At 40.8% G+C, this 16,561-nt stretch overlaps 1 protein-coding gene and 1 pseudogene across 1 annotated transcript; both read left to right on the forward strand.

The window, feature by feature from the left end:
* Positions 1-775: 775 nt before the first annotated feature.
* LOC139413201 (NFS1 cysteine desulfurase) lies at positions 776-13,682 on the forward strand. Its single transcript, XM_071160310.1, has 13 exons — positions 776-1,174; positions 1,610-1,686; positions 1,873-1,989; positions 2,078-2,161; positions 2,396-2,548; positions 2,758-2,851; positions 2,958-3,092; positions 3,393-3,550; positions 3,909-4,014; positions 4,352-4,433; positions 11,936-12,019; positions 12,209-12,298; positions 12,646-13,682. Exons 1-13 carry the CDS (start codon positions 1,081-1,083, stop codon positions 12,707-12,709), a joined length of 1,338 nt encoding a protein of 445 aa, XP_071016411.1. The 5' UTR covers positions 776-1,080; the 3' UTR covers positions 12,710-13,682.
* A 228-nt stretch (positions 13,683-13,910) lies between these two features.
* Positions 13,911-16,561, forward strand: part of LOC139413200 (copine-3-like) — a 42,250-nt pseudogene continuing 39,599 nt past the window's right edge.

Below are 16,561 nucleotides of genomic sequence, written 5' to 3' on the forward strand. Positions count from 1 at the left end.
TTCGGCGCATGTGACAAATAACATTGGATTTGTCTAGGGTTTCTGGCATATTGGTGTTGATGTGAGCCATGACGAGCCTTTCAAAGCACTTCATGGCTACCGACCTCAGTGCTACTGGGCGGTAATAATTTAGGCAGGTTACCTTTCGCTTTCTTGGGCACAGGGACTATGGTGGTCTGTTTGAAACATGTTAGGGGCATTTTAGATTATGACACTTACCTAGATAGTTAGCTAGTTAACTATAACTACTGAAACAGATTATGTCGTTTTGTTTTTGGGGAAGAACATTATTTGCATACATCAGCTACCTTTTAAAAAAAATTCCCAGCACTCTCCCAGAGTTTGGGGAAGTGTGTCTGTGCTCAAGCGCAGCAAGTGAGTTAGACAAAACTTTACCAGCATCATAACAATCGTTATGAAATACGAGGGATTGTGTAATATCTACGTAAAAATGTTATGAACGTGTTAAATTATGTCACGTGCAGTCATATTCCGGTCCTGATTGGTCAACAAGTTTATTTGAAACGTCAAACAGGATTATTTGATGTGTATCTTTTTTTGACACCCAAAACCCCAAATGGCGTTCCATAGTATGGTAATGAGCATGAATCTGTGTTTACTCCTGCAAAAGTGATTGCTTTTCATATAAAGGCTTTATCTACCTTCCCAATTAAAATACGAACATATAGTTTATGGAAAAGAGATGTTGTGTTTCTGGACGATGCACTTTACTGCCTTCATTACAACATGACCAAACGTTGCAGATTACTGTTCTATTTGAGAATGGCGCTCCTCCCTCGCCGCTTTTGCCCATTCCTGTCGCTGGCCATAGACTCGGGTTAATAGAACTCCCTCGCTGCCATTTTGACGGTTCCTCACATGATGACCGTGTCGACAAGGATTTGATGCGTCTTAATAATTAAACCAGCCTGTTAATCGAATACATTGTTATACCTGGGTCTCACAAAACAGGCAAACATAGAGATCTGCAAGTTTATTTTCCTCGCTGCGAATCCTGTTTGTCACTGGTGAAGGTTAGCTACAACTGTATAGCAAGGTTAGCAAAACATTACTGTGAAGATGATGAGGAAGACTGTTACGACGAAGCTTCTGGGATCCCTGCGAGGGTTCCCAAGCCACCGAGTAAACTATGCGGTGAATGCTGTTGCGAGAGGTATTTTAGTTTATGCGGCTTTTTTATACAATGTTTTATTAGCTACTTATAATCTAGCTAGCTCACGAGCTAATGATACTCATTCGATGACGCAGCAAGTTCGTTAGATAATGCCGTGTTTAAAATAACTGGGAACTTTGGAAATAAACGAGCTGCGACTGGGAAAAAATCGATTTCAACGGTCATCCAACTCGGGAACTCTGGCCTCTTTTTAGAGCTCAGGTTGTCCGACTTGAAGATCGTATTTGTCCGTTTTCTCAGTTGTTTTGAACGTGGCATCCCAGCCGTAACCAGTTCTCCAACTTTTATGCCGTTACATCACATCCGTGTGACAGTGTCTTTCTGCCCTGAATGCATATAAGACGTTTTCCAATTCCCAGATAAATGTGTATGCTTTCTGGACCCAAATGACACAATATTATGGTGTTGTTACAGAATTGATCAAAAGTAGGGAACTGGAGAACGATGAGTTGCGACCTCTGTACATGGATTTTCAAGCAACAACACCAATGGTATGTGGCTCTTTAAGGTTAGCTGCCAGCCTATAGCCTCTCCCACGATAATTATACCAAACTGGGGGCATGTCAAGTCTGTAAAACATTGCATTGAAGCGAATTAATAAGATCCAATGCCATCTTTGAGAAACTGCCACCTGCACAGAATCTTCAACTCACTATATTTTTATCTCATGACTCTAGGATCCAAGAGTTCTGGATGCAATGCTTCCCTATCAAGTTAATTATTATGGTAACCCTCACTCCAGAACACATGCATATGGCTGGGAAAGTGAAAGTGCAATGGAAAAAGCTAGAAAGGTAATTAATTTACAATTAATTGAGTAGCTATTGCATCATGTCATTATATGATAAGGCTAACATATCTTCATTTGATTTCTCCTTACAGCAAGTGGCAGACCTGATTGCTGCAGATCCTCGTGAGATCGTGTTCACAAGTGGTGCCACTGAATCCAATAATATGTCAATCAAAGTAAGTCTCCCTTTTACTGCTTTAGTAGTCAGGTTAACGGCAAGGATTTGGGAGGGTGAACAATACATGCCAAGAACTGCCAGCTGATGGAAAGATTAAGACATAAGAATGAGCTAAGGTCAATCAACTGTTCTGCTGTGTAATTTATTTGTAAATGAGGATACATGCTAACAATTAAGAGGAAAAGGAAGTGAGTGGTTGTTTTTGTTTCTTTGTACAATGTATTCCTCATAGGGTGTGGCCCGATTTTACAAATCCAAGAAGAAGCATGTGATCACCACTCAGACGGAGCATAAGTGTGTGCTGGACTCCTGTCGAGTCTTGGAAGCAGAGGGCTTTGACATAACCTATCTTCCCGTGAAGACTAATGGCTTGGTTGACCTACAGGCAAGCTCAATTGTTTGGTTGTTTTATCTAAATGTGGCAGATGTGCTGCTATGTTTTATACAGCCCCATTGTATTGAATCCACTCCACAATCTGCTCTTGTACCAAGAATAAGATCAATTGTTAACGTATTTCTTCAATACGTTTGTATATCTTGAATACCTCACATGCTGATATAATTTTTTTTTTTATTTTATTATTTTTTTTACAGCTACTGGAGGGAACAATTCGTCAAGACACAAGTTTGGTGTCTGTGATGACCGTGAACAATGAGATTGGTGTGAGGCAGCCTGTCGAAGACATAGGTAACCTTTTTAGCCTAAATAGATTCAGAAGTATATCCACTATGAAATTGAGACATTTCGTTTTATCTTTATTAATCCGCTATTATTTTCACACACACTTCTGCAGGTCGAATCTGCCGGTCAAGGAACGTGTTCTTCCACACTGATGCAGCTCAAGCTGTGGGAAAAATCCCCATCAATGTATCTGACTGGAAGGTAGACCTGATGTCCATCAGCGGGCACAAAATATATGGTCCTAAAGGTACATTGTTGAATATCAGATACTATCACAGTGTTGGAGTTCAATTCCATTTTAAATTAGGAACAAAACTGAAATTCCTGTTTTCATCACTGAAAAGCAAGCAGAGAAAATGTAATTGATATGTTGGTTTACTTCCTGAATTGATATGGAATTGACCACAAGCCTGACTACTACATTGAGTGAACTCTTTTGTGTAGCCACATATTAAACTCCTTTAATTGTTGGTGTTTATGTAAGAACTGTGCGAGCAATTGAGTGACTACAAATAATTACAAGTGAAGTATGTTTATGATTTGACAGGGGTCGGGGCACTGTATGTGCGGCGCCGGCCCCGGGTTCGAATGGAGCCACTGCAGAATGGTGGAGGCCAGGAGAGGGGGCTTCGCTCAGGGACAGTGCCCACTCCTCTGGCTGTGGGACTGGGAGCAGCCTGTGATATAGCCCAGCAGGAGCTAGAGGTAGACAACTCATTACTGCCGGAAACAAACTTACACAGGATGTTGTTCATCAATGCTTGCTTCTGTTTGTTTTTACTGTTTTCATTTTTTTTTTATAGCTTGAGTTCAGAAGACATCGGAAAAAACAGTCAGAATGTTGAGGCTTGCACAGCAAACTGATAATGTTCTTTTATCTGACCAATCCCCACTGCTTTATATGAAAGGGTCCATCATATATTTTTTGCTGCATGTTGTGTTGATGGGTAAATGAGTGTTTACTGTAGTTGTGAATTCTTTATAGTGAAAGAATAAGTTCACATATTATTATTATTATTATTATTATTATTTTTGTTGCTTATTGATCTTCTCTCCTTTCCAGTATGATCACAGCCGGGTGTCCATGTTGGCAAACCGCCTTGTGCGCAAAATCATGTCCGAGATCCCTGATGTTGTGATGAATGGTGATCCGGAGCAAAGATACCCAGGTGAAGCGCAGAGCAAGGGATTTGTGGACAGAATAATAGACACAAGCATATAAGTGGGTGGAAGTGGAATTCATATTTTTCATAATAATCATTAGATGTAATTGGCTGGTAATCTGTTAAATAAATCACTTTATTCCTTATGAGTTGTGTATGAGTTAAATCAAGTACTGTGCTGTACATTATCATAATCACATTAGAGCAATAGCATTTTGCATATGCCTACAGATGAAGTGAAACACAATAGTTTGTGGATTGTACTTTAGTCAGTTGATGAATCGGTGAAGAATTCCTTAAATGTTGATGCTCTATTATTAACTTGAATCTTTGCCTGACACAGGATGCATTAATTTGTCCTTTGCCTACGTGGAGGGAGAGAGTCTGTTGATGGCCCTGAAGGATGTCGCTTTATCATCCGGCAGGTCAGTAGCAAATAAAGAGCTATTAGATGTTTTTATTTATATACAGTACCAATCAAAAGTTTGGACACCTACTCATTCCAGTGTTTTTCTTTATTTTAAAAATTTTCTACATTGTAGCATAATAGTGAAGACATCAAAACTATTAAATAACCCACATGGGTCACCAAAAAAGTGTTAAATATATTTGAGATTCTTCAAAGTAGCCACCCTTTGCCTTGATGACAGCTTTGCACACTCTTGGCATTTTCTCAACCAGCTTCATGAGGAAGCCGGAATGCATTTCGATTAACAGGTGGGCCTTGTTAATTTGTGGAATTCCTTTCCTTAATGCGTTTGAGCCAATCAGTTGTGTCGTGACAAGGTAGGGATGGTATAGGGATAGTCCTATTTGGTAAAATACCAAGTCCATATTATGGCAAGAACAGCTCAAATAAGCAAAGAGAAACAACAGTCCATCATTATTTCAACACATGAAGGTCAGTCAATCTGGAAAATGTATCCTGCAGAGGATAGGTTCATTAGAGTTACCAGCCTCTGAAATTGCAGCCCAAATAAATGCTTCAGAGTTCAAGTAACAGACACATCTCAACATCAACTGTTCACGCAGGTGACACACTGAAATAATTTCAACAAGTTATATTGAAAGCCAATAAACAACAAATAAAATTAGCAGCACTATGCACTTTGTGCATGAACATTAAAGATGGCACCATGTGGTCATGAGAGTTAAGTTTCCCTAGTGCAGTCAAATTTGCATATAAAAGAAACACAAGTAAAGCAATGTGCAAGTAAGAACAATACAACTATGTAAACAAATCCAATGTGCAGGTGTTGACATTAAAATAACACTATGTAAACAAATCAAATGAACAGCACTGATTGTATGTCATCTCCTTCATAAAGAAATAAGGTGCTGCTGGTCTAACATCCTGTATGTCCGTTCTCTCCTTCATAAAGAAATAAGGTGCTGCTGGTCTAACATCCTGTATGTATGTTCTCTCCTTCATAAAGAAATCAGGTGCTGCTGGCCTAACATCCTGTATGTCCGTTCTCTCCTTCATAAAGAAATCATGAAGTAACCAAAAAAGTGTTGAACAAATCCAAATATTTTGAGATGCTTCAAAGTAGCCACCCTTTGCCTCAATGACAGTTTTGCACACTCTTGGTCTTCTCTCAACCAGCTTCACCTGGAATGCTTTTCCAACAGTCTTGGAGGTCCCACATATGCTGAGCACTTGCTGACTGCTTTTTCTTCACTCTGTGGTCGAACTCATCCCAAACCATCTCAATTGGGTTGAGGTTGGCTGATTGTGGATGCCAGGTCATCTGATGCAGCACTCCATCACTCTCCTCCTTGGTAAAAATAGCCCTTACCCAGCCTGGAGGTGTGTTGGGTAATTCTTCCTGTTGGAAAAACAAATGATAGACCCACTAAGCACAAACCAGATGGGATGGCGTATCGCTGCATAATGCGGTGGTAGCCCTGCAGGTTGTGTTCCTTGAATTAAAAATAAATCACTGACCGTGTTACCAGCAAAGTGCACAACCTACATGCTTCACGGTGGGAACCACACTTCCGGAGATAATCCGTTCACCTACTCTGCATCAAACATGGCGTTTGGAACAGAAAATCTCAAGTTTGGACTTAGGCCAAAGGACAGATTTCCACCAGTCTAATTGTATTTTTTATTTTTCCTTTATTTAACTAGGCAAGTCAGTTAAGAACAAATTCTTATTTTCAATGACGGCCTAGGAACAGTGGGTTCAGGGGCAGAACGGGGCAGAACGACCTTGTCAGCTCGGGGATTTGAACTTGCAACCTTCCGGTCACTAGTCCAACGCTCTAACCAGGCTACCTGCCGCCCCATTGCTCATGTTTCTTGGCCCCATCAAGTCTCTTCTTCTTATTGGTGTCCTTTTAGTGGTTTCTTTGCAGCAATTCGACCATGAAGGCCTGATTCATGCAGTCTTCTCTGAACAGTTGATGTTGTGATGTCTGTTACTTGAACTCTGAAGCATTTATTTTGGCTGCAATTTGGCTGGTAACTCTAATGAACTTATCCTCTGCAGCAGAGGTAAATCTGGGTCTTCCTTTACTGCGGCGGTCCTCATGAGCCAGTTTCATAACACTTGATGGTTTTTGCAACTGCACTTGAATAACTTTCAAAGTTCTTGAAATGAAATGTATTGACTAACCTTCATGTCTTAAAGTAGTGATTGTTGACTGTTGTGTCTCTTTGCTTATTTGAGCTGTTCTTGCCATAATATGGACTTGGTCTTTTACCAGCTAGCCCTATCCCTATCCTGTATATCACAACTGATTGGCTCAAATGCATGAAAGAAATTCCACAAATTAACTTTTTGCAGGGCAAACCTGTTAATTGAAATGCATTACAGGTGACTGGCTCATGAAGCTGGTTGAGAGAATGTCAGGAGTATGCAAAGGGTGGCTACTTTAAAGAATCTCAAATATATTTTGATTTATTTAACACTTTCTTGGTTGTTACATGTGTTATTTCATTGTTTTGATGTCTTCACTATTATTTTACAATGTAGAAAATAGTAAAAATGTGATAATGAGTAGGTGTCCAAACTTTTGACCGGTACTGTGTATGTACACACTACCGTTCAAAAGTTTGAGGTCACATGTCCTTGTTTTTGAAAGAAAAGCACTTTGTCCAGTTAACAACAAAACAATTGATCAGAAATACAGTGTAGACATTGTTAATGTTGTAAATGACTTGTAGCTGGAAATGGCTGATTTAATTTTATTTTAATGGAATATCTACATGGGCGTACCATTATCAGCAACCATCACTCCTGTGTTCCAATGTCATGTTGTGTTAGCTAATCCAAGTTTATCATTTAAAAAGCTATTTGATCATTAGAAAACCCTTTTGCAATAACGTTAGCACAGCTGAAAACTGTTGTCTGATTAAAGAAGCAATAAAACTGGCCTTCTTTAGACTACTTCAGTATCTGGAGCATCAGCATTAGGGCATTCGATTACAGCTCAAAATGGCCAGTAACAAAGACTTTCTTCTGAAAAACTTGCCTGTCTATTCTTGTTCTGAGAAATGTAGGCCATTCCATGTGAGAAATTGCCAAGAAACTGAAGATCTCATACAACTCTTAAATAGTACCCGCAAAACACCAGTCTCAACGTCAACAGTGAGGAGGCAAATCCAGAAAGCTGGCATTCTAGGCAGAGTTGCAAAGAGAGCCATATCTCAGACTGGCCAATAAAAATAAAATATTAAGATGGGCAAAAAAAACAGACAATGGACAGAGGAACTCTGCCTACAAGGCCAGGATCCCGGAGTCGCCTCTTCACTGATGTTGAGACTGGTGTTTTGCGGGTACTAATTAATGAAGCTGCAAGTTGAGGGCTTGTGAGGCGTCTGTTTCTCAAACTAGGCACTCTAATGTGCTTGTCCTCTTGCTCATTTGTGCACTGGGGCCTCCCACTCTTCCTGTTTTGGTTAGAGCCCGTTTGTGCTGTTCTATGAAGGAGTAGTCAAATTAAATTTTATTAGTCACATGCGCGGAATACAACAGACCTTAGTGAAATGCTTATGAGCACTTAACCAACAATGCAGTTTAAAAAAAATACAGTTAAGAATAAAAGTAACTAAAGAGCAGCGGTAAAATAACAATAGCGAGACTATATACAGGGGGTACCGGTACAATGTGCCGGTTAGTTGAGGTAATATGTACATGTAGGTAGAGTTATTAAAGTGACTATAAGAGTAGCAGCGGCGTAAGGGGGGGACATTGCATATGGTCTGGGTAGCCATTTGATTAGCTGTTCAGGAGTTATATGGCTTGGGGGTAGAAGAGGTTTAGAAGTTTCATGGACCGAGACTTGGTGCTCCGGTACCGCTTTTATTTATTTTTTATTTATCCGTTATTTTACCAGGTAAGTTGACTGAGAACACGTTCTCATTTGCAGCAACGACCTGGGGAATAGTTACAGAGGAGAGGAGGGGGATGAATGAGCCAATTGTAAACTGGGGATTATTAGGTGACCGTGATGGTTTGAGGGCCAGATTGGGAATTTAGCCAGGACACCGGGGTTAACACCCCTACTCTTACGATAAGTGCCATGGGATCTTTAATGACCTCAGAGAGTCAGGACACCCGTTTAACGTCCCATCCGAGAGACGGCACCCTACACAGGGCAGTGTCCCCAATCACTGCCCTGGGGCATTGGGATATTTTTTTAGACCAGTGGAAAGAGTGCCTCCTACTGGCCCTCCAACACCACTTCCAGCAACATCTTGTCTCCCATCCAAGGACTGACCAGGACCATCCCTGCTTAGCTTCAGAAGCAAGCCAGCAGTGGTATGCTGCTGCTTGCCGCGCGGTAGCAGAGAGAACAGTATGTAACTAGGGTGGCTGGAGTCTTTGACAATTTTTAGGGCCTAACTCTGACGCCGCCTGGTATGGAGATCCTGGATGGCAGCATGCTTGGCCCCAGTAATGTACTGGACCTTTCGCACTACGCTCTGTAGTGCCTTGCAGTCAGAGGCATAGTAGTTGCCATACCAGGCAGTGACGCAACAAGTCAGGATGCTCTCGATGGTGCAGCTGTAGAGCCTTTTGAGGATCTGGGGACCCATGCTAAAGTCTCCTGAGGGGAAATAGGTTTTGTCATGCCATCTTCACAGCTGTCTTTGTGTGCTTGGACATTTGTTAGTTTGTTGGTGATGTGGAAACCAAGGAACTTGAAGCTCTCAACCTGCTCCACTGCAGTCTGGTTGATAAGAATGGGGGCGTGCTTGGTCCTCTTTACTGTAGTCCACAATCATCTCCTTTGTCTTGATAACATTGCAGGAGAGGTTGTTGTCCTGGCACCACGCGGCTAGGTCTCTAACCCCCTCCCTATAGGTTGTTTCGTCGTTGTCTGAACAGTGTTGTCATCGGCAAACTTAATGATGGTGTTGAAGTCGGGCCTGGCCGTGCAGCCATGAGTGAACAGGGAGTACAGGAGGGGACTGAACACGCACCCCTGAGGTGCCCGTGTTGAGGATCAGCGTTGCGGATGTGTTGTTACCTACCCTTACCACCTGGGGGGCGGCCCGTCAGGAAGTCCAGGATCCAGTTGCAGAGGGAGGTGTTTAGTCCCAGGGTCCTTAACTTATGAGCTTTGAGGGCACTATGGTGTTGAACGCTGAGCTGTAGTCAATGAATAGCATTCTCACGTAGGCGTTTCTTTTGTCCAGGTGGGAAAGGGCAGTGTGGAGTGCAATGGAGATTGCATCATCTGTGGGTCTATTGGGGCGGTATACAAATTGGAGTGGGTCTAGGGTTTCTGGGATAATGGTGTTGTGAGCCATTACCAGCCTTTCGAAGCACTTCATGGCTGCAGACGTAAGTGGTACGGGTCAGTTGTTGTCATTTAGGCAGGTTACTTTAGTGTTCTTGGGCACAGTTACTATGGTGGTCTGCTTAAAACTCCTTTGTATTACAGACTTAGACAGGGAGAGTTTGAAAATGTCAGTGAAGACACTTGCCAGTTGTTTAGCGCATCCTCGCAGTACACGTCCTGGTAAACCGTCTGGCCCTGCGGCCTTGTGAATGTTGACCTGTTTAAAGGTCTTACTCATATCGGCTGAGGAGAGCGTGATCAGTCTCCAGAACAGCTGGTACTCATGCATGTGTCAGTGTTATTTGCCTCGAAGCTAGCGTAGATGTAGTTTAGCTCGTCTGGTAGGCTCGTGTCACTGGCCAGCTCTCGGCTGTGCTTCCCTTTTGTAGTCTAATGGTTTACAAGCCTTGCCACATCCGACGAGCGTCAAAGCCGATGGAGTACGATTCGATCTTAGTCCTGTATTGACACTTTGCCTGTTTGATGGTTCGTCGGACTAAAGACTAATGTGGTGGTCTCCTCAATGCCATTTGAGGAATCCCAGAACATATTCTAGTCTGTGCCAGCAAAGTAGTTTGGCATCTGCTTCATCTGACCACTTTTATTGACCAAGTCACTGGTGCTTCCTGCTTTAATTTTTGCTTGTAAGCAGGAATCAGGAGGATAGAATTATAGTTAGATTTGCCAAATGGAGGGTGAGGGAGAGCTTTGTATGCGTCTCTGTGTGTGGAGTAAAGGTGTTAGAGGTTGTTATTTTTTTCTCTCTTGGTTGCACATTTAACATGCTGATCGAAATTTGGTAAAACAGATTTAAGTTTCCCTGCATTAAAGTCCCCAGCTACTAGGAGCACCTCTTCTGGGTGAGCGTTTTCCTGTTTGCTTATGGTGGAATACAGCTCATTCAATGCTGTCTTTGTGCCAGACTCTGACTGTGGTGGTATGTTAACAGCAACAAAAAATACAAAAACTTTCTGAGTATGTGTGGTGTACAGTTTATCATGATACTCTATCTCTGGCGAGCAATAGCTCAAGAATTCCTTATAGTTCGCTGGCCTTTGTTTTACCAGACGCCGCTGTTCTGTCCTGCTGGTGCAGAGTATAACCTGCCAGCGGTATGTTGATAGTCTCATCATTCGGCCATGACTCCGTGAAGCATAAGATATTACAGTTTAATGTCCCGTTGGTAGTTTAATCTTCCTCGTAAGTCATCTAGTTTATTGTCTGAAGATTACACGTTTGCTAGCAGAATGGAAGGAAGTGGGGGTTTATTAGATCGCCTACGGGTTCTCAGAAGGCAGCCCTCCATCCGGACCCTTTTTCTCTGCCTCCTCTTCATGCAAATCACTGGGATCTGAGCCTGTTCCTGAGAAAGCAGTACATCATTCGCGTCGGCCTTCTCAAAGGAAAAAAAGGATTCTGCCAATCCGTGGTGAGTAATCACAGTCCTGATGTCCAGAAGTTATTTTTGGTCATAAGACACGGTAGCAGCAACATTATGTACAAAATAATTTAAAAAATAAGTCAAACAATGCAAATAAACAAACAAAAAAACACAATCGGTTGTGGGCCCGTAAAACGTCTGCTTCTTCTCCGGCGCTATCTTGCCTCAGCGTTGCGTTGTACGAGCTCTTCAATTTCTTGGTAATTTCTCAACAAGAACAGCGCTTGTAATCGAACCCACAAATGCTGATGCTCCAGATACTCAACTAGTCTTAAGAAGGCCAGTTTTATTGCTTCTTTAATAAGCACAACAGTTTTCAGCTGTGCTAACATAATTGCAAGAGGGTTTTCTATAATGATCAATTAGCCTTTTAAAATTATTAACTTGGATTAGCTAACACAACGTGCCATTGGAACAATGGAGTGATGGTTGCTGATCATGGGCCTCTGTATGCCTATGTAGATATTCCATAAATCTGCAGTTTCCAGCTACAATATCAATTTACAACATTAATCATGTCTACACTGTATTTCTGATCAATTTTATGTTATAAAATTGCCTTGCTTTCAAAAACAAGAACATTTCTAAATGACCCCAAATTTTTGAACAGTAGTGTATATCAAATGGATTAACAGCTATTAAGTTGGATCCAAATAAATACTGTACGTTGATGATGCCATCTTCCTGCAGTGCCTGCACTTCTGCTTCATTGGAGCCTTCATATGTCTTGAGAGCTATTGGAACAGATGAGGACCTGGCCCACTCCTCAATCAGGTGAGTAACGGTTAGGAACACAACTCAAGAAGCTCAAATGGATGGTCATGGGATTTGAAAGATTTATATGTTTATTTTTATCATTCCTAATTACAAAAGAGCAGGGTCAAGAAAAACATGTTGCAGCTGAATGGTATTATTTTGGTGTTTTACCTAGTCTGTTTTTGTTGTTACTCCAAATACCTGAAGATTTGGAATCGGACGATTTAGCACGGAGGCAGAAGTGGACTATACAGCGGACAAGTGCATTCAGCAGGTCAAACGCCTGAGAGAGATGAGGTGAGTGAAAAAGAGTGGAATAGCATGCATACAGTGGTTTACCAGACACAGATTAAGACTAGTCCTGGACTACAAATCATGATTTATGAAGAATCTCCATTGAACGTGCTTTTTTTGTCCAGGCTTAATCTGTGTCTAATCTGCGTCTAGGAAACCACCGTAAAATGTACATGCTGAATGTCACTTAACTAGGAATTTACTGGTGGAAAGAGATTGTAATATTTTTTGTACACAATAGTGTTAATGATCTAATGAAATACTTTATAATAAATAGCCTTTTAATTTGCAATATTATCAATGCACTCATAGGTTAATGTATTCATTGTTGTCCAACTTTTTCTCTTCAGCCCCTTGTGGGAGATGGTGCAAGAAGGAATCGATCTGAAGAGCATCAAATGGACGCAGCACTAAAGAAAGCCTTCAGGAAACATACCTAAGAGCATTGTGAATACTAAGCTTGTTTAGTTTGCTGCATACTATGCCACTCCTGTGATGAGTGGTAATTATTTCTACTGTCAAGAAACACGCACAACTTCCTGACTTACTTTAGTGTAGGCTTATGACTAGATTTTGTATTGGTAGACCTGAATAATTGGTTCCTTTTGTATTTGACAAAGTATTATTATTGATGCATATATTGTGCAGTAGTTAAAGTTTGTTCATACGCACATCCTTAAAAATGTAGGTGCTGGGCTAATAAAGAAACCTTGTAAAGAACAAAGTCCCTTAAAGCATTTAATTGGGAGCATAAATTTGTGTGCATACCTTCCTGTTCTTTACAAGTGCTCTTAACATAATTTATCAGCTGCTTTGACCATGGGATTCCATGACTGAGAGCAAGTTACAGAATGGTTAATTCATGTAGCATGTGCAACATTCTATTTAGTTCATGGATAAGTCATTATACGTTGACAGCATGCTAACAAGGTTAAAGTACAGGCTTCATGTCACTAAAGGAGGAAATTGATTAAATATTTCCTTCATCTCAATGTGTGAAATGTAATGCCAATCTTGTAGGTTAACAGTCTTCCAATCATGGAAATTCTCCCCAGTTGGTTTGTATACAGTCTCTGGCAAAATGTGTATTGTTTGTATGAATCTTGCATGTTATCATTTAAACTGATTTGAAAATGTATTGTGAGGGAAGTATGCAAACCCATTTACATGGCCAGCTGTTTTATGACATCAGTATAATCTACCACCACCGTGACTGAACATTTACAGTGCTTGTTGTTTCTGTTTGTACATGCAGCAGATGGCACAGCAGACTCATTACTCTTCCCAAAATGTATTTCCATAATGTGCAACAGCAATCTAATCTCACATAATACATCCATGCATATGTTTGTAGCTAGCACTCCAATAAAAATTTGATTCGGCCTGACTCTGAATTATTATGTTAGTATTTTATGTAGTTGGTCGATTGGTTCTTAAATTATTCTCCACGTGCTCTGATTGAATTATAGTATATTGAGTTAGTACAGCATTTTGACGCATATCAAATGTTATAAAACATGTTTGAGTCCAGTAGATGGCATCATTATATCATGGGAGCTGAGGAGTTCTACGTCACCGCTCGAGTTCGTCGCGACCGACATTTTACTACCAGCTACAAGAAGAGAGAAGAGCACGGAATGGAGAGAACGCTACACAAAATAAAATAAAGATCTTTTAACAGATATTTCGGTAAGGACAAAAGAGAAACAGCAAACAAATGCCACTAATGTTGAAATGGTTATCCATCAGTGAAATATAATCCTGCAAACATGCGGGGACTATAGCGAGAATGAATGGTTAGCTAGCTAACAGTGTCGTTTTTTATCGGCATTTTAGATGGTTGGCCTGCCCAAATGGGGTAGCTAGCTATGTTTTTAGCAAACAGGCTATATATAATGTTAACTACCACTGATCCTAGCCATGGTTTAAGTTTAGAACGGTTGTGGAGAAACATTTAGGTTCGCTGTTCTGTCTTGTTTTGGTTGTTTAGCTAGCTAGCTACTGTTATGTTACTAATCTGAAGTACGTTGAAGTGCAATTGTTCTGTTTTTAGCAAATGTTGCTGCTAGTAACTACCAATCTTGTTTGGCCCAGCTTCCCATAAGGATCTTATGGCTCAGTTAATCGTTAGAACAATTGAATGGTTCTAACTATGATCTTAGCCGTAATATACCTTTGGGAAACCAGGCCCTGGTTAATTAACTAGCTAGCTTCTATAAAGCATTTTCGCCACCAGCGCCATCTTGACTGTGCTCTTTTACATGAATCACACTAGCTATCTAGCATGACGCTTTTCCTCAAGTACATATCAGTGGTGCACATCCAACTGGACAATAATGGCTACAATGATTAAACAATACTGGATGTAATTTGTATGCGGTCTTCCTGTAGTTTTGCAGAATTTGCTGTCTACCTGCAGCCCTTCAGATTGGCAACTGCTTTTGTACTCTGACGGACTGAGCTTTTAGCTAACGGTACGTTACTGGCGAATGTGTTTTACAATGAAGTCTTGCAGCGTTGTTCATGTTGACAGCGTTTTTGTGCACATACAATTTCATTGCTGCTATTTCATCAACTTACCTGTGTGTGCTATTTGTCCTGTGTAGAGATTGGGGAACAACAAGCATGAAAATAGGGCAGCCCAGGTCCCTCTTCAATGTAAGAGGTTTTAACGTCAACTCTAATGCGTCCTTTGGAGACCTCAAGTCTGGGTTGTTGTCTACCACTTATTTGTATGGGCAATAACCTTGATGTGTAATTGTTACGTACACAGACTATTCTAGGCCAAGTTAACATCAAGATGGAATACAGATAGACACATACTGGTATGTGGATCATCTGAATCAATATGTATCCCTCCAGTTACCTGAAGAATAGGCCAACATTTTGAAATTATTTCATTTGAATGGCAAGACTAGAAGAAAAGCCCATATGCAGGTCATTCAGATACATTTGCCAATGGCACACTGGGCCAGTACCAAGTGAAAACGACTGGCCCGAATGAGAAATTAACTTGCCAAGTTCACAGGAAAGCAAGTTATGAACCAGAATTTCAATCATGGGTTTTTTCATGTTTAATTTACAGTCCATTTTTTTCTAAAAATGAATCCAAACAACTGTTTGGAAAATAAAAATACACCCTCCTGAGCCCAATAACATATTGATCAACAGTAATATATTTAGGTACCTGTACATGGTCCATATTGCAGGCTGGTGTGCCATTTTAGCAATGAGCATTATCACATGTAGGGGAATATTACATTTTAAAACCGTGTTCAGCATAGTGGCCACATGGCTGAAGCATGGGGATGCTCATCTGCATTTACCCCGATCATTAGCTAGATATCAGACTCTAAATATGATCTAGTTTAATATCCTAAAATACCACTAGCCCAATACAATCATGTGATTTTGACAGTGTTTAAATAGTGTAATTGTGTGAATTTTACATTCTAGGCCTACTGTTTACACACTAATGACCATGACGTGCTTCCTGCAGTTACTTTTTTTGTCATGCCAGACACTCGGATTGTAAAACGCTGCAATTGTGCAAAAATTGGAGTTGCGAAATAAAACTGTATGGGAAAGCTGGAATCCCGCTCTTTTCAATAATTGCCATCTAAATGATATTTTCTCTAGATTGCATTTAGGAATGTTACACAGTGACTGGGTTTATTCGAACACGTTTCTTTCCATTCAGCAATCGGTTGTATGAGGAGCTGCACGCTCTTGCCACCCGACAGTGGATATTCCGCAGATGTACGACAGCTCATTAACAGCTTCTGTAAATTTGATCTGGTTTTTAAACAATTCTATAGACCACAGAGAGCAGCATTAGAAAATATATTTGTATTTATTTCCTGTTTTTTATTTTTACCAACAAGTGATTTTGTGTAAATCATTTTCATGTTTTGACAATCAGGCAGCTTACATAGTATATGACTAGGCCTATGAAAACCTTTCTTTGTTAATAAAGACATTGCTCTGTAGGATGTATGATATGAAAAATGGCTGGTGGAGGACTTTTATTCTGTGATTATGGAATGTGTGTGCCGTTGTTCAACTCTGCGGGTCTGGAGCGAGTATCCAGGCCGTACTAAGGCGGGGCTCACTCAAGACGGAGAGGGAAGGCTTTGACATTCTTGCCTCCGCTTAGAAACCGTATGCTGATTGATAACAAGTGTGAAGTGTCACGTAGGGAAGATTAAATAGACCCCATTATTTTCTGTTTTGGAGTGTGTAAATGTACTGGCCCAAGCGGGCCAT

The sequence above is a fragment of the Oncorhynchus clarkii genome, chromosome 7 (genome assembly GCF_045791955.1).
Source record: "Oncorhynchus clarkii lewisi isolate Uvic-CL-2024 chromosome 7, UVic_Ocla_1.0, whole genome shotgun sequence".
NCBI classification, from domain to species: domain Eukaryota; kingdom Metazoa; phylum Chordata; class Actinopteri; order Salmoniformes; family Salmonidae; genus Oncorhynchus; species Oncorhynchus clarkii.